This window comes from Periplaneta americana, chromosome 1, assembly GCF_040183065.1.
Source record: "Periplaneta americana isolate PAMFEO1 chromosome 1, P.americana_PAMFEO1_priV1, whole genome shotgun sequence".
Lineage (NCBI taxonomy): Eukaryota > Metazoa > Arthropoda > Insecta > Blattodea > Blattidae > Periplaneta > Periplaneta americana.
The window spans coordinates 136,738,815-136,757,332 of NC_091117.1; the positions used below are offsets into that span (position 1 = coordinate 136,738,815).

General features: G+C 41.6%; 1 protein-coding gene across 1 annotated transcript in view; it reads left to right on the top strand.

Annotated features, from left to right (window-relative positions):
- rl (Mitogen-activated protein kinase rl) overlaps positions 1–18,518 on the top strand; it is a 536,876-nt gene that overhangs the window by 486,250 nt on the left and 32,108 nt on the right. The window contains exons 6-7 of the mRNA XM_069827948.1: positions 2,814–3,170; positions 16,919–17,057. Coding sequence (XP_069684049.1) covers positions 2,814–3,170; positions 16,919–17,050 — 489 coding nt within the window. The 3' untranslated portion in view covers positions 17,051–17,057. The remainder of the gene's footprint in view (positions 1–2,813; positions 3,171–16,918; positions 17,058–18,518) is intronic.

Genomic DNA, 18,518 nt, shown 5'->3' on the forward strand with positions numbered 1-18,518 from the left:
GTGTGTGTTGACTTTGCCCGATAAATGAAAAGTGGCCTCATCAGAAAAAGCAATGCGAGTTAAAAATGCTGGGTCTTCATCAATGTGCTGTAACATGTCGATAGCAAATGCCTGCCTCTTATTATCGTCATCTGGTTTCAGTTCATGAACAAACTGAAGTTTGTATGCATGAAACCCAAGAGAGCGATGCAGTATCTTATGTACCGTGGACTTTGGCATCTGCAGTTCTCGTCCCGCTTGTCGAACTGACATTACCGCCACCATGCAATTTCACCACACTTCCCGTTGCCAAAAAGTGCTGTTTCCATGTCTTAATGGTGTTCCGTGATGGTGGGTCCTTCTGGAACACGCGCCGAAAGTTGCGTTGCACTTCAATCACCGAATTTGTTTCAGCATACCACCAGATCACTTGTGATCGCTCTTGCGCTGTCGGAATTTTGACTTAAGCTACCGCAGCGCCACATACAACCTCTCGCGCAGGTTTATAAAAATAGCCAACGAAATTTCCACAGTTTCTCTACATATTGCAATGCATGTTACCAACTTATTTCCATTCATTGATTTTTGGCAGCCAAATGAAATGTGTCAGGTTCATGGTGGACACACTGTATATTTTTTTAAGGAAGAATATCTTGACTTTTAACCTATAATAAACGAACGTAGGTGTAAGGTTTGTTATTAATAAGAAATGTTTTTTTTTTTTCTTTTTTCCCCTTCGTCAATAAGATGCAGATACTTATTATCTGAACTGCATCGTCGAGTTTCGATCCCAGAAGAGTTTTTGTCAGTTTACTGTAGGAATTTCTTCCATTTCCTAATTACTATTTTGAAAGGTTGACTGAATTGCTAAGAGATATCTTAACAAAAGAAATGAAAAATAAGACATCTTAATTGTATAATAGAGGAGGCAAGACCTGTCTTAGGACCTTATCACGCACCCTGGCTTTTTTTTTTTAGTTGGTTATTTAACGACGCTGTATCAACTACTAGGTTATTTAGCGTCGATGAGATTGGTGATAGCGAGATGATATTTGGCGAGATGAGGCCGAGGATTCGCCATAGATTACCTTGCATTCACATTACGGTTGGGGAAAACCTCGGAAAAAACCCAACCAGGTAATCAGCCCAAGTGGGGATCGAACCCGCGCCTGAACGCAACTTTAGACCGGCAGGCAAGCGCCTTAACCGACTGAGCCACGCCGGTGGCTACACCCTGGCTGTAGCACTAGTGGATATAGAGGGGAAGATAAGATTTTATTCTGAGCTGAACTTTCATCGGTAGATTCGTCAAATATTAACCAAACCGAAACGAACTTCACTTGTGATCTCCCTCTCTTTCCCCTCTCACTTAGCCCACATGCCATGCCTTGCTTCTCCATCTGTATTTGGACCTAGTTCACATATACCCATAATGTGCGGCAAAAAATGCTTCTGCAGCATATGTACTGCACTGTTTATTGTCGAGTGTGATGTCTTGTACACTACGACTAATAGAAAATCAGTATGGTTTGAATCAGATGACATCGTTGCATAAAACCTGGTTTTGATGTCAGAGTGAGTATTAGGCCTCGTTTCGACTGAAAATTTATTGCTGAACAATCAGATGGAGTTTTGTGTTAAGGTTGTTCAGGTATGTTGCTAACCCTTGACTTCGTGAGAAATGTCTTATTACAGTTGTGATTGTAAAACAAAAGATAGAATATGCGTGAGGAAAGATAACAATGCTGTCACATTTCGCGGACTGGTCGTTACTGATAGATAGGCGTCTCGCCGGGAAACCAGGTGGCCCGGGTTCGAATCCCAGTTGGGGCAAGTTACGTGGTTGAGGTTTTTTCCGGGGTTTTCCTTCAACCCAATACGAGCAAATGCTGGGTAACTTTCGGTGCTGAACCCTGGACTCATTCCGTCAGCATTATCACCTTCATTTCATTCAGATGCTAAATAAACTCAGTTGTTGATACAGCGTTGTAAAATAACCCAATAGATACTGTAGGCTACATTTAGCAATAATGCTTCATGCTTAACTGAAGCTAAATTTATATTCACAATGCATTATTGCTTAACATGTTAATTTGGGTTCTTCAATACTGTGTAGTATACATATTGCATTGAATGTTTAACTTTTATCATTCTCGAATGTACTGTTATCTCTTACATATATTATTTCAATAATTGATTTACTTTCATTCCCCTTTTTAGCATTATGCGATGAAGATAATGGTGATAATGAGAAGAAAGTTGATAGTGATGAAAAGTGTTGTTAGTGTTAAAAAGAATAGACAAAATGGCTTTAATGAAAATTTGCGAAACTGCAATTTCTTCATATAAAGTTCGATTTGGTTTTAACATTTTCTGTGCCGAAGATTCGAAAACATGATCAGGCCAAATCAATGTAGAGATGAAACAAATGATAGGCCATAATTATGCTGAAGCTTGTAGAGATCATGTTTTTAACATTGACTTTTAAGAGTTCATTTATGAATAATGTCGGAAATTATTGATGGGATATTCATCTAAACTGTCAGATTTGGACTATGTAATAAAAATGTTATGTTATAGAGATGAGTAAATATCCATCAAACTACTTACAGTTTTCTAATTTAAGTACAGTAATAACTTATTTTGAATAACGAATCATAACTACTCAAAGGAAATATCGAAGAACAGGAATATTGACTTCTAATTTTATGTTCAAATTATTTTTAAGTGAAGGAAATATTTCACGACAGTATATTCCTCCTTTTATAACTCTCATTTAATTTTGGTTCTTCATATCTGGTACGAAACGTGATTAATCGTTTTATTTTTTACAGGGCTATACAAAATCCATAGACATCTGGTCAGTGGGCTGTATTTTAGCAGAAATGCTATCAAATCGACCAATATTTCCCGGAAAACATTACTTAGACCAACTTAATCATATTCTTGGAGTTCTCGGATCCCCCACTCCAGAGGATCTGGAATGTATTATCAACGAGAAAGCACGAAGTTACCTACAATCATTGCCATTTAAGCCCAAAGTTCCTTGGACTAAAATGTTCCCAAATGCAGACTCGAAAGCACTTGATTTGTTGGATAAAATGTTAACATTCAACCCACATAACAGGATTGGAGTTGAGGATGCATTAGCACATCCTTATCTTGAACAGTATTATGACCCTGCAGATGAGGTATGTACACAGATGTTTTGGTTGCTCTCATTTTAATAAAATTTTTCAGCATCAAGTTACGTTACTGTCTATACACTGAGAAGAAGTTTCTTCTTTGTTTATGTTATGCCTGCTACCTCTTGCTGTTATCTTCTTTTAGTAGTGAGCTTCCTGTAACTATTTATCATCACTCACGATTAATAGTAAATTTGTATGTATATAATAATAACCATCTGTTTCAGCTCACACCTTGCATAATATTTATAGAGAATTGGACTGTATGAAACTCATATAAAAGCTCCATGGGACAATTTCTGAGATATCCCTCTATCTTTTGACTACAGCATTGGCAGATGTCAGATGTTAAGATTATTTGATTTGCAATAATATATTATTAACCCATTATATCCCAGTGGCAACTAAAGTTGCCAAGGCATTAAAGCTTTATTGATTGGTCAGTTTTAAATTTGTTCATTGTTCACAACAATTGGTGTAAAGATTCAACTATCCTCCTCTAGTTCGAGTTGAGTTTTATCGCATCCGTTCGTTACGTCATCAGTACAGAAGAAATTAATAAGTAATGCACACACTAAATTCTGGACTGCTACACATTCCTTCAATAATGGAAGTAAAATTATATCTAAAAATTGCTGCACAACAATTTCAATTACATAAAATCTAATAAGAATATGTGCAATTTTATTATACTAACAGGTTTTAATTTACAACTTATCACAATTTCATTAGAGTGGTTTGAATTTGTATGGCAACTTTAGTTGCCAGTGGGCACTTGTTTATTCATTTTACATATTCTTCAAAATTTTACCATTGCTAACTAAGATCTACTTAGAGAAACAGTAAAATCTCCTTTAGATGCTCTCAGAACCTTTTTCTCTACAGAATTCTTTGAGCTTATAGTTATGGAAACCAATAGATATGTGGCTCAGCATTTTATGCATAATTTGAATGCCTCAAGAGAAGAGATTCTTACTCTAATCGGTATTCTACTTCTGTCTGGGTACCACAAACTGCCATAAAGAAGGCCTTACTGTAGAAGCAAACCAGATGTTCATGTGCCAATAATGTCAGAATTTATGCGACGCAACCGATTTGATGAACTACTGAGATTCCTTCACCTGACCAATAATGACGGATTAGATGGTCCTGATTCTCTCTGTAAAGTGAGACAACTCTTCTATATACTGAACGCTTCCTTCAAACAGATGTCTCCTGACAAATGTGTAAGCATTGATGAAAGTATGATTCCATACTATGGACGTCAATTCATAAGGGAAATGCCTGTGTGCTTCAGATTCGAATTGTGGGTTGCTGCTGATCCATCTGGATTTATCTTTCATGCTGAACCATGTTGTGGAAGTTCAACTCGCCTTCCTGAAACAGGTCTTGGCCAAGGAAGTAATGTTCCTTTGGGAATGGTTGCTTATGTGCAGTTACCACAAGGAATATAGCTCTACTTCGATCTTCTCTTCACAACTGTTGGACTGATGCAAGGACTTACTAACAGAAGGTTCGGAGCCACTGGAACTCTACGGGAAAACAGAATCACTGATTCAATGAATCTGCCTGATAAAAAAAAAAGCTGGAAGAAAGTATCCCGAGGTAAAATGGCATCCTCTACTTGCAACGATTTGCTGGTAGTCCGATGGAATATCAACAGTGTCGTTACAGTTCTCACAAACTATCATCCTGTTGATCCCATGAGAAAGTCAAGCAGATATTCCAGAGCTGATAGGAAGAAAATTTCTGTCAACGTTCCAGGACCTGTAGCGCAGTATAATAACAACATGGGTGGTGTTGATATTGGTGATCAGTTTATAGCTACTTACATTACAGCATCCATACTAAGAACTAACATGTGTTCAAGGATGGCTTCTGTATCGTAGATTTGGGAATGACGTCTCTCTTCTTGAATACAAACATCAATGCGTCATTCATCTCCTGAAGTCATATGGTTATACAACAAACTCGCTAGGAATTCGTCGCTCCTTATCATTGCAGTGCTGGATGAAGTGTTTAAGGATGATAAAGGCCATATAGTCGAGAAAGGTCTATCCAAGTGTCGAAGATGTCGTGTATGTGGTTCTTGTACAAAATTCGTTTGCAATAAGAGTGATGCTGCGCTTCATCCTGATTCGTGTTTCAGAACATTTCATGATGCATAAGGACTATTTGGTATTGAATAAAATCGACTTTTCCCTTATATCTGACACAAAGTTATGGACAGAGTAAAGTAATAGTCTAAAGTTATGTAGAGTGTGTAAATTTGTAAGTGCTAAATAAAGCAAAAGCTTTTTAGTGAAGTAAGATGCATTTATTTCACAATAAGAAATATCAGACACGCAAGTGCCCAGTGGCAACTAAAGTTGCCAGCTGCCAGCCTAAAATGGACCTTTTGGTTGTAGGTACATGAATGAAATGAAATTATAGTGATTAGGGTTCTTCCAGGATCACATAACAGAAATGTGACTCCAAAATCTCACACAGGGAATTACGGGCATTAATGGGTTAATGTGTAGGTGTATAACTGTATTATGTAATACAGTGAATATGGAATATAATTTTCAACAACGAATTTTGATTTGTGATGCATTAATCAAACACTATCTTCAAGTAAAAAGCATTCTTGAAAATTTTATAACAAGTTCACTGATCAGATAATGGAAGTCCCTCTACTTGATTCAAATGCTAGAGTACAGTATGCAGTCAGTACTTAGAAGATCACGACTAGTGAACCAATTTCAAAGAAATAAGTTATTGTAATACTCATCATAATTTTTTACATAATTAAAATAGAGATTATGTATATAATTATATAGCATAACACCAGCCTGATGGCCTTAACTCAACCAGAGTAAATAAATAAATATTAAATATTACAACATCGCCAATCATTCCAGGCCAAAATTCTTCATTTGAAATGTTTTTGTCTTTACAGTACAAGTCGTGATTTGTGGCTTTTGAAGTCGCCCACATGGAACCTGTGATCTATTTGTTCAACAAACTTAAATACATTGTGTAAGAGAATAATCTCTAATTCCGTAGATGTGCTTGTAGAAATAAAATATCAGAGGACAAATTCTTGACATTTGGGTTTCGAGAAATATCCAATTCAATTAATTAATACATTAATTATTATTTTATTGCACTGATAACACAGTCATAATACCTTTTTATGAGACAAGTTAGTAAAGGTTCTCTTTTTGCCACGAGTGTAAAGTTTGTGAAACAAGACGAAGCTGAATTTCACAAACACACGGGAGTCAAAAAGTTAACTTCAGGAATGTGTGTCATACAATGTTTTTTTTTTCTACAATAGCGCAAATTTACATTAAATAAATATTTCAAGTTGGAGAGTTATAAGATCACAATGTCATGGCCGTCTATACCCAGAACCATTAAGAAGCAAATATCCATGAAATGGCAGCCTGATTTATTCATATTCACGATTTCATGGCCATCTAAACCGGCCATATAATCAACAAAGCTGTTAGAAACAGTTGAATCATCAATCTTGTTACAATGAGTACTACAGTGCGATCGAGAAGTCTCTCTGCAGTGCTTGTGTAGCCGAGAATCCACTAGGCAGAGAATTCAAGTGATAGTACTGGCTGCTAAGCATATGATGGACTGAGGGTGTGAGGTTGTCAAACCGGAATGAATGGGGGAGTGCCAACTTTCTACAGGGTTGTATTGTAGGGTTACTAGAACTAATAGAGCTGTGGAGGGACGTTTCGTTTGCACTGTACATGTAAATTCAGAATGATAAGGGCTAAAATGTAGCCTAGATATGAATGTTAAATTTGTTGCTTATTTGTGTTGTGTGTAATATTTAGGTTATGAATGGTCGAGGTAATGCATTAATTTCTTACTGATTGAGGTGTGTACATTGAATATTACATTTTCTTTGACAATGCTTAAAATGAATAGCAGTGCCTAAAATGATTACCAGTACTTACTTTTTTACGCACTAGTGTTTTGCTGATAAAAAGACTTCTTATAATGCTAACAAAATGGCCTCTGTCACATTAATGCATCAAAATTTTCAGTGCATTAGAAATAAGCTGTATCAATTAGAAATAATCATAAACCATGATTTAAAGAAGTTAGATATCTTATGCTGTACAGAGCACTGGCTAAACACAAAGGAAATAACATACTGTCATATTCCAGATTTCAACCTTTCAAGTTACTTCTGTCGGGACACTTACAAAAATGGAGGAACAGCTATTTTTGTGAGACAACATTTATCACATATAGAAAAAAAGAATACGTATTATCTAAACCAAGACAAAGTATTCGAACATGCTGTGACTGAAATTAGCGGTCAGGATTATAATTTAACTGTAGTGTGTGTCTATAGGTCCCCAGATGGCTGTATAAAAACCTTTTTAGAAAAGTTTGAACTTCTTTTAAATCACCTAAAAAGCAAAAAGAAACAATTAATTTTGTGCGGTGACTTCAACATAGATTTTTTAAATAGTGATGCTACCATAACAGAATTCAGATCGCTAATTCGATCATATAATCTGATAGAAACAATAGACACTCCAACTAGAATAGCCTCTAATTCTAAAACATGCCTAGACCAAATAATTATTGACCATGATTCTTATCCATTCTCAGTAGGAAATATTGATATGGGTATCGCAGACCACAATGCTATATTCTTAAATATTTATGCATTTGAAAACCCTAAACCAAATAGCATTAAGCCAATTAGGTATAAAAGATCTTTTAATGATGAAAATGTTGAATATTTTAAACGTTTGCTAAGCAAAGAAAATTGGATTGAAGTAACCAACTTAACAGATGTGGATGCGAAAACAAACGAATTTATAAATTCAATAACTCATTATTTTGATGTTGCTTTTCCACTAAAAAAATGTACACTTACAAATAAGCAGTTCAACAATTCAAAAAATTGGATAACGAAGGGGATTGTAACTTCTTGTAGGAGGAAAAAGGAGTTATATAAATTGTGCCAAATTACAAATAGCCTAGATCTTAAATTACATTATAAACGATATACCAGCATATTAAAGAAAGTTATACATGCAGCTAAACTGAAATTCAATGGAGAATTCATTATGAAAGCACAGAACAGAGGTAAAGCTATATGGGAAGTTGTAAAGAAAGAAACTTGTAAAAATACCAAAGTCTCAAATCAAGACTTTTCAATAATACATAATGGTCAAACAATTCAAAATTCCTTCGAAATAGCTGAAATTTTTAATAAATTTTTTGCAAATGTAGCAGACAATCCTAATAACCAGGTAACAGGTAGTCAGGAAACAACCTTACATGGAACAGGAAATGTAAACACCATATTTCTATCTCCCGTGACTGCAGATGAAATTCTCGATATTGTGAATTTTATTAGTTACAACAATGTAATTTATTCGTCACAACAATAATTCCTTTCTACAATTCACCTTAAACGCTCTCGTCAACAATTGGATCTTCACTCACACAGTATTCGTTATAGCACTCCACCGACGACAATGACAATTGACTTGGACTATTACGCACAACAATGAACTGTTAATCTTAACTAATATTTACAAAGCACTATTTACAAATCAGAACTACCAGTTCTCAGTTCACAGTTCTTCTATCTCAGTCACTCGAGTTCACGGTATCTCGAACCACAGACCTTCAGAGACAGTTCACTGTACTCGACCTCGGGTCCCTCCAACTGCGGTCCACTGCACTCGAACTCAGGTCCCTCCAACTGCGGTCCACTGCACTCGAACTCAGGCCTTCGGATGCTGACGCAGATGCGGACGCACACTCGAGTCGAACTCCGGCTGGCTTGCTTGCTCTGGCTTTCTCACTGACTGAATAACTGAAAACTCTGAAACTGGAAAAACTGCTGTCGTTCCTTCGCGTCCGTAATTTATAGCAACAGCGACGTAGCCTCGAAGGCTCCACGCGTCTCTAGAGATGGCACTCCAGAAAAATCCCGAGCCCTCTCCTCTCTACCAGCACCAGATGCGCGCGCACTCCCGCTCCACTCTCTCGCCGCGTTGGCCCTTTTCCCCTCTCCGCCGCGCGCCATCCCAAGTGCTCCGCGCGATCTTCTCTCTTGCGGGACGCTGGTCGTGAGTTCGAATCTCACGTCGCTGTCACATTGCTCCCTCCTTAGGGCTGCTCGTCCCGGGCAGTCCCTTGGTAGGCTGCTAATCGGTCCAGATGCACCACCATCATCTTCCCTCGAGGTTGTCGCTGGATGCGGTACACCACGTCGTTGATCCGGGTCACCACGCGGTATGGTCCATCCCAGGCACGCTGCAGCTTTGGTGATTTCCCTTTGGTCCTGGTAGGTCGATACAGCCACACTAGGTCGCCCTCCTGGAATCCTGCAGAGTTGGCTAATCTGTCGTAGCGCACCTTCATCCTGTCGCTGGCCATCTTGAGGTGCTCTCTGGCCAGTTGGTGAACTCCATTCAACTTCTCGGTGAGTTCTGCCACATAGTCAGTTGCTGGCTGGTCGGCGCTGGGTGGCGTGCCAAACAGCAGATCACAGGGCAGGCGCAGCTCTCTCCCGAAGACCATGTTTGCCGGTGTCATCCCTGTTGTATCGTGGACCGAAGCTCTGTAGGCCAAGAGGAACAGTGGGACTCTGGCATCCCAGTCTCGTTGATGGTTGGACACCACCTTCCGCAGATGCTCTTCCAAGGTTTTGATATAGCGTTCCACCATACCATCGGACTGTGGGTGGAGGGGAGTGGTCCTGGTTTTATGCACCCCCAGACGCTCGAACAATTCTCCCATCAGGTTGGATTCGAAGTTGCGTCCCTGATCGCTATGCAATTCCCGGGGCACCCCGAATCGGCAGATAAAGTTGTCAAGCAGCGCGTCGGCCACCGTCGAAGCCTCTTGGTTGGGAATCGCGTACACCTCTGGCCATTTTGTGAAGTAATCCATGGCGACTAGCAGGTAGCGGTTCCCGCGATCCGTGACCGGGAACGGTCCAGCAACATCAATGGCTATCCTCTCAAAAGGAGCTCCCACGTTGTACTGCTGCATGGCTCCCCTGCTGCGGGTCCTTGGTCCGCGACTGGCTGCACAGGTGTCGCATCTTCGGCACCATTGTTCCGTGTCGGTTCTCTGATGCAACCAATAGAACCTCTGCCTTAACTTGTCCAGCGTCCTGTTGGCTCCCAGGTGGCCTCCAGTCACTCCAGCATGAGTCTCCTCCAGCACTTCCTTCACCTTGCTCCTGGGCAGGACAAGTTGTTCTATGCGGGTCCTTCCATCGGCCGACTCCCAAATCCTCTTCAGGATACCGTCCTTGACAGTGAAGGATTCCCACTGGGCCCAGTAGCTCTTGTAAGTGGTGCTACGGTTGGCGATATCGGCCCATACTGGTCTCTGGCCGGACTCCACATCACGCAGTAGCTGTCCAATGTTTGGGTCCTCCAGCTGCTCCCTCCTTATGGCGGCGTTATCCCATCCTGGGCTCGGCTGGGCGGCAATTGCTCTTACTGCGTGGGCGCCATCCCGCTCTTCTACTTTCAGGCAGTGTTTGCAGCCATCCGGGCACGGACGTCGTGACAGGGCATCAGCGTTGGAATGTTTCTTCCCTTGTCGGTGTTCAGAGGTGAAGTTGTACTCCTGCAGACGTTGAACCCAACGGGCGGTCTGCCCCTCCAGATTCTTGAAGCCCAATAGCCAGGTGAGTGCAGAATGGTCTGTCCTCAGATGGAATTCCTGGCCATACAAATATTTGTGGAAGTGCTTCAGGGCTTCCACAATGGCAAGAAGTTCTCTACGCGTCACACAGTAGTTTCTCTCAGCCTTGGATAGTGTTCGGCTGAAGTAGGCAATCACCCTCTCTTGTCCGTCCTGTTCCTGAGAGAGTACTCCGCCGATGCCTACGTTGCTAGCGTCCGTGTCGAGCGTGAACTTCCTTCCAGGGATGGGATATCCCAGTACAGGAGCAGTGCAGAGCGCCTCTTTCAGCGACTGGAAGGATGACTCCGCCTCGTCTGTCCACTGGAATTGTCGTTTCTCCTCGGTCAGCTGGGTTAGAGGCTTAGCGATGTTGGCGTACCCAGCTACGAACCTTCTGTAATAAGTGCAGAGGCCGAGAAAGCGGCGCAGCTCCTGCTTGTCCCTCGGTCTCGGCCATCCTCTGACGGCTTGTAGCTTCTCCGGGTCCGTGGCCACTCCGTTGGTCCCTACTACGTGTCCCAAGTAGTTGACCTTCTTCTGGAATAGATGACATTTCTTCGGGTTCAACTTCAGTCTGGCTTGTCGCAGTCTCTCGAACACTTTCCTCAGGTTCATCAGCTGTTCGCCGAAAGTCTTGCCCACCACGATGACGTCATCAAGGTACAGCAAACAGATGTCGTATGTCAGGCCTCTCATTACGGACTCCATTAGTCTCTGGAATGTAGCCGGGGCGTTGCAGAGGCCGAACGGCATAACGGTGAACTGCCATAGTCCCTGGCCTGTAGAGAATGCCGTTTTCTCCTTATCCTCCGGATGTAGCGCCACCTGCCAGTATCCTGACTTGAGATCCAACGTCGAGAACCACTCTGCTCCGGCCAGGGTGTCCAAGGTGTCGTCAATTCGTGGAAGGGGAAAGCAGTCCTTCTTGGTGACGTCATTCAGTCTTCTGTAGTCCACGCAGAAGCGCAGGTCCCCATTCTTCTTCTTCACCAGCACCACAGGTGATGACCAAGGGCTGTCGGATTCCTCGATGACCCCTCTTGCTTTCATGTCCTCCAGTTGGTTGTCAATCTCCCTCTGTTTAGCTAGAGGGACGCGTCGAGGAGGTTGTCTGATTGGGCGAGCATTTCCGGTGTCGATGCGGTGCTGAACTTTCTCCGTTCTCCCGTAGTCATTTTCAGACAGACTGAACACGTCCTGAAATTCTGTCAGTAGATCGTGGACTTGTCTTCTTTCTCTTTTGCTTAAATTCGCCGGCAATTCTCGAGCCAGCTCTTTCAGTGATGGGTCTAGATCTGGACGTGGTCGGTGACACTCCTCGTTTTCTGCCAGAGACGTCACAGACACCACCGGCTCGACGTTACCTAGTACAGTTCCACTAGGCACCTCCTTGTCCCGATTGGTGACATTCAGGACCCTCACCGGTACCACCTTCTGATTCGGGAGTAAGGATCTGGCCACATAAACCCCATCTATCGGAGTTGTTTGCGAATCGAGGAGCAGGTTTCTCTTAGGTTTTCCGTCCAGTCTTGCCGTCACCACCATCTCGCAGCCTGCTGGGATTGTCACTTGATTCTCCAAGGTGAGTCTGCTGGCCATGGGTTGGTCTTCGACGTCTCTCAGGAACACTTCATCCTGACCAAAACGCAGGATACGGCGCCGGACGTCCACCGTTGCATCGAAAATCCGCATGGCGTCGAGTCCCAGGATGACGTCTTCAGTGATGTTGGCGACGAACACCCACATCTCCAGTCTCCTCTTTCCCAATGTCAGATCCAGGAAAACCTCCTTTTGGATGGGCAGGTTCTCGCCTGAGGCAGTACGTAGCTCATACCGGCGCAGCGGCGTCCTCCCAGGTAGTCCACGCACGACTTCTGGTCTGGCGATAGTGAGCGACGCCCCGGTGTCTACCAGTACTCTGCATGGGCGGCCTCTTATCCATCCGTCAGCAATCAGCCCATCGTCGCATCTTCTGTTAACCGTCTTCAAGATCAGCCGAGGGGATGGTGATGACGGCGCCGACGTGCCCCTCATCGCATCGGCCCCTTTTAGTTTTCCTGTTTGTGACCAGATCGGTCACAGTCCCTCCTCAGGTGTCCAGGCTCGCCGCAGGACCAGCAGGTAGGCACTCCTCGTCTTCGTCGCTCGGGTGATTTCGGTTGACGCTCCTCGACGTCGGCCGCCGCGACGCTCCTAATCCGGTGCGATGCCGAGACGTTCGCAGTCAACTTGGCTGCCTCCATCCTGAGGGCCGCCGCCAGAGCTGCGTTGATGGTGCGATGCTCTGCTAAGAGTAGCTGTTGTCTTATTTCCGGGTCTCGAACTCCGCTGCCGAAGGTGTAGGCCGCCTCTCCAGCGATGAAATCATTAGGTAGGCCCCTGAGGGCCTTATGGGCCAGTTGTTCCACCGCCATCGCGAATTCTTGTAGGGACTCGCCTGACTGTTGGACCCTCGTTTTTAGTTGGGTCCTAAATGCTGCAGCAAGTTGATGGTCACCATAACGTCCCTCCAGGGCCGCCATTATCTCAGCGGCTGTCCCATCTTCTGGAACGCTGTGAAGAATCTCCGACGCCTGTCCTTGAAGCGCGGTCAGCAGCTGAGTAGTCTTCTCCGCTGGTGTCCACCCATTATGTGCTGCGGTGGCCTCGAACTGGCGACGGAATATCGCCCAAGACGTCGTACCGTCGAACTTTGGCGTCTTGACGTTGTGATGTCTGGCTGAAGGCGATGATTCCGCAGGGCCACTATATGGAGTCCTCAACTCTGTGGCCGTTTCTTGCATGGCACGTCGAACCTCCTCGGCAACTATCTGTTTCTGTTCTCTAGCCTGGCGATCCACCAACGCGAGGATGTGCTTGTTTTCTTCAGCATGTCGGTCCATCAACGTGAGTATGTGCTTGTTTTCCTCGGCGTGTTTTTCCATCACCTCACTCGTCTTGTCCAGCAACTCGCTCGTCTGCTCTTGACGACGCTCGAGATCGCGGATTTTGCCGTCGAAATGGTCTACCTCCTGTCTCAATTCGGTTACTGTCTCGTTTATAGTTGTAAAATTCTTGTTTAGGTTGTCAAGGTCGGCTTTGAGTTCGTCTTTCACGATGGCGACAATTCCATCTACGTGGGCTGAAACGCTTTCAATTTGCGTAGTGACGTCATCTTTCACTCCGCTTATGTCGCCTTTCACTCCGCTTATGTCACTTTTCATCTCCGTTTTCACTTCACTTATGTCGCCTTTCACTTCACTTATGTCGCCTTTCACTTCACTTATGTCGCCTTTCACTTCACTTATATCGTTCTTGACCTCACTGATGTGCTTGTTCATTTCTGCTTTCATTTCTGCGATGGCTTGCAGGATCTGCTGTAGGTTCTCCATTGTCGATAATATCCCGGTTCTGACACCAATGTGAATTTTATTAGTTACAACAATGTAATTTATTCGTCACAACAATAATTCCTTTCTACAATTCACCTTAAACGCTCTCGTCAACAATTGGATCTTCACTCACACAGTATTCGTTATAGCACTCCACCGACGACAATGACAATTGACTTGGACTATTACGCACAACAATGAACTGTTAATCTTAACTAATATTTACAAAGCACTATTTACAAATCAGAACTACCAGTTCTCAGTTCACAGTTCTTCTATCTCAGTCACTCGAGTTCACGGTATCTCGAACCACAGACCTTCAGAGACAGTTCACTGTACTCGACCTCGGGTCCCTCCAACTGCGGTCCACTGCACTCGAACTCAGGTCCCTCCAACTGCGGTCCACTGCACTCGAACTCAGGCCTTCGGATGCTGACGCAGATGCGGACGCACACTCGAGTCGAACTCCGGCTGGCTTGCTTGCTCTGGCTTTCTCACTGACTGAATAACTGAAAACTCTGAAACTGGAAAAACTGCTGTCGTTCCTTCGCGTCCGTAATTTATAGCAACAGCGACGTAGCCTCGAAGGCTCCACGCGTCTCTAGAGATGGCACTCCAGAAAAATCCCGAGCCCTCTCCTCTCTACCAGCACCAGATGCGCGCGCACTCCCGCTCCACTCTCTCGCCGCGTTGGCCCTTTTCCCCTCTCCGCCGCGCGCCATCCCAAGTGCTCCGCGCGATCTTCTCTCTTGCGGGACGCTGGTCGTGAGTTCGAATCTCACGTCGCTGTCACAATATAATAAAAAAACTAAAAAATAATCTTTCCTGTGGACCTGATGACATTCCGGATGGTATTGTAAAGAAATGTGCTGTACTACTAGTAGCTCCACTAGTAAACATCTGCAATTCATCTTTAATTAGTGGTAAATTTCCCGAACAATTCAAACTCGCAAAAGTATGTCCTATATTTAAGAAGGGAGATAAACAAAATATTAACAACTATAGGCCGATATCTCTATTATCTATATTCTCCAAAATCCTTGAAAAAGTTATGTATAATAGATTAGTTCGGTTTTTAGATTGCAATGGTGCACTATCTAATGCTCAATTTGGATTTCAAAAAGGCAAAGGAATTAATAACGCCATATTCACTTTCACGGAATTTATTCTAAATTCAAAAGACAACAAGAATCAAACAGTTGGGCTATTCCTGGACCTGAGCAAAGCATTTGACACAGTTGACCACATGATACTGATCCAGAAACTACAATGGTTTGGCATAAGGGGGTTAGCTAAAAGTTGGTTTGTTTCTTACCTAAGTGCAAGGCAACAATTTGTTGAAATAGGCTCAATGAAATCATATCCCACTATCATGAAAAGCGGGGTGCCCCAGGGTTCCATACTTGGCCCAATTCTATTTCTCCTGTATATAAACGACCTTCCCTCAAGGATAACACAAGCTAAAACCGTTCTCTTTGCAGACGACACCAATATTGTTTTCAATGCTCTTGATAAAAAATAATTTACAGGAGAAAATAAATGAAACCTCAAGACAACTAGAACAGTGGTTAGCTAGCAATAGACTAAAACTGAATGTCAGTAAAACCGTTTGTATGTATTTCAGTCAGAAACAACTACATGACTCCATTGAAATACTACTTAATAATACTGGAATAAAGGACGTCGATTGTACAAAATTTTTAGGGATATGGATTGATTCCAACCTCACGTGGGAAAGTCATATTCAATTCTTAACTGATAAACTAAGTCGTTTGTGTTATGCTTTCCGTGTCCTAACCAATATAACTCCCAAGGAACTACTTAGAGCGGTTTACTTTGGCTATGTTCACTCTGTATTATCATATGGGATAATTATCTGGGGATCGTCGTCAAAACTTGCACAAGTGTTTAGACTGCAAAAGAGAATATTGAAAATTATAAAGAAAGTACCTATTCGCTCGGATAGTAAAAAAATATTCAAAGAGTTTGATATTTTGCCCCTACCTTGTATTTACATTCTTGAAACAGTCTGTTTCATCCACCAAAATTATGATAGTTTTAAAATAAACTCTGATTATCACAACTACAGCACAAGAACATGCAATAATTTACATTTTAATCATCATAGGTTATCCAAAAGTCTCAATAGCTTATCACATACAGGGATAAGACTTTACAACAAACTCCCTGTTGAAACTAAAGCCCTTAACTATGCTAGATTTAAAAAGTCAGTGAAACATATTTTACTTTTCCACATGCCCTTTACTGTCAATGAGTATCTTAGTTTAGCACTCCAAATTTAGCTTACAGTAGTTAGTATCTCCTTTTGTGTTTACTGCTCTTCTTTTCTATCTGATTCATGTCTGGGGTGAGACTGCCCAAGAAGATAAGGAAACCAAGAACCTTGTACAAGTAATGGTCTGAAGAAAACTGTGGAGAATTGACTTCATTACTGAATGTGTTGATTGTATATTATTTGTATATTATTGTAGACATCTTGTATGTCGGAATAACATGTATGTAACCGCATATTTATTATGTATTCACTCTGACGATGCCATGAAATCATTGTATTTCCTAAGGCTAATCAATATCTATCTATCTATCTATTTAAAGGCTCACTTTAGGCACTGATAGCAGTGGGTAAAATGCAGCTTTACACACTATCGTAGAAAAAATTAATTCTTATTTGCTTTATAGCCTGTAGCTGAAGAACCATTCCGATTTGCTATGGAACTTGATGATTTGCCGAAAGAGACTTTAAAGAAATACATATTTGAAGAGACAGCATTATTCAAACAGAAGATGGCCCAGGAACAGCAGAACATGTAGTGTACTGGTATGTAACTGTTACACTTGATGGTAATTGTACTCTGGAATTTGTTCCCATTGTAATTAATAAAATAAGTAGGCCTAATATTTTTCCAAAAAAAAAAATAGGGAGTTTTTGAGTGTGGCCAACCAAAGATTCGTGATGAAAGAAGTTAATATTTGAAAATCATGCAAGAAAATGACATGATGCTCTATTTATGATGCATGCACGTTGAAATTGCCTTTTCAACAGTACCGTATGGAAATTTGGTTGTAGCTTGTCTTACAGGGAGTTCTGAGCTTGTTGATGATTCCTGAAGATTTTGAGAATTCTTTTCCTGTGATTTTTTCGCTGTGGTTACTTCAATGTGAAGAGTAGCTGCAATACTATTTGCTTTGTTTTATACACGAACGAGGGGATCATATTTTCATTGTTATGCGAAATACTCTCGCAAATCAGACACAAGTTCCCAATACGGTATTGACTTAAAAGCAGGTTTTAAGCTAGAAAATAAATAATTGTCGCAAAAATGCACAAATGAAAAATTATATTTGTGCAAATTGCTAAATGCTTGTGCAATATTATAAATAATTATGCAGAAAGATAAAATTAATAAAGAATGTAGAAACAAAAAGTTATTAATTTGTTTCTTGGAGTTTTATTACTTTCAGTCCCTCTTATCACACTCTAGATATACTTATGTAAGTAAATCATCAGACGTAGGTATGTTTAGCATCAATTACTGCTGAATTTACATCACATTGAAATACATTATTTTATGGGCACTCTAAACATTGAAATTCTTTACTAGTGGGCCCTTCAAGATTTATTGTTAGCAGAGTGCGAACTCTTTTTATTGAAAGGCAGTTTCTAATTCCAGTTTTTATAAGATTCATGCAACTAAATCCTCGCTTACAATTTACAGTATGCGATGGAATTATATAAATTAATTAGAAGATATAGTTCACTTAACTTACATGAATTGCACCAACTCTTTGAAATCAATTCCTGAATATCTATTGCTCATTACCTTTTTGAACATTGTCCATGCCATTAGCATTTCATTTAAATTCAGATTAGTTCAAACACGTCTCTGATTTCATTTTCTCCATTACCATCTTTGTTTCTAAAGTCCAATGTGGTTGTCGCATTTTTGCACATTTACATTCAAAGTTTGTCATCTCAGAAAAGGTTGAAAAGAAACTGCAAATCCTGAAAAGGTTAGCTGGTGCTAAATGGGACTGCTCAAGGAGAGTCCTTAATACAACATACAAAATGTATATTAAACCAAACCTCTTGTACTGTTCTGAAGCATTAATAACAGCAGCAAATGCTAACATCAATAAACTTGAACAACTACAAAATCAGGCTCTTCGTCTAATCACTGGAGCAGTTAAATCCACACCTGTTGATGCCATGCTTGCCTTAACACGGATCCAATCAATAACAACAAAAATAGAAGAACAAGCACTGCTCCAACATGAGAAA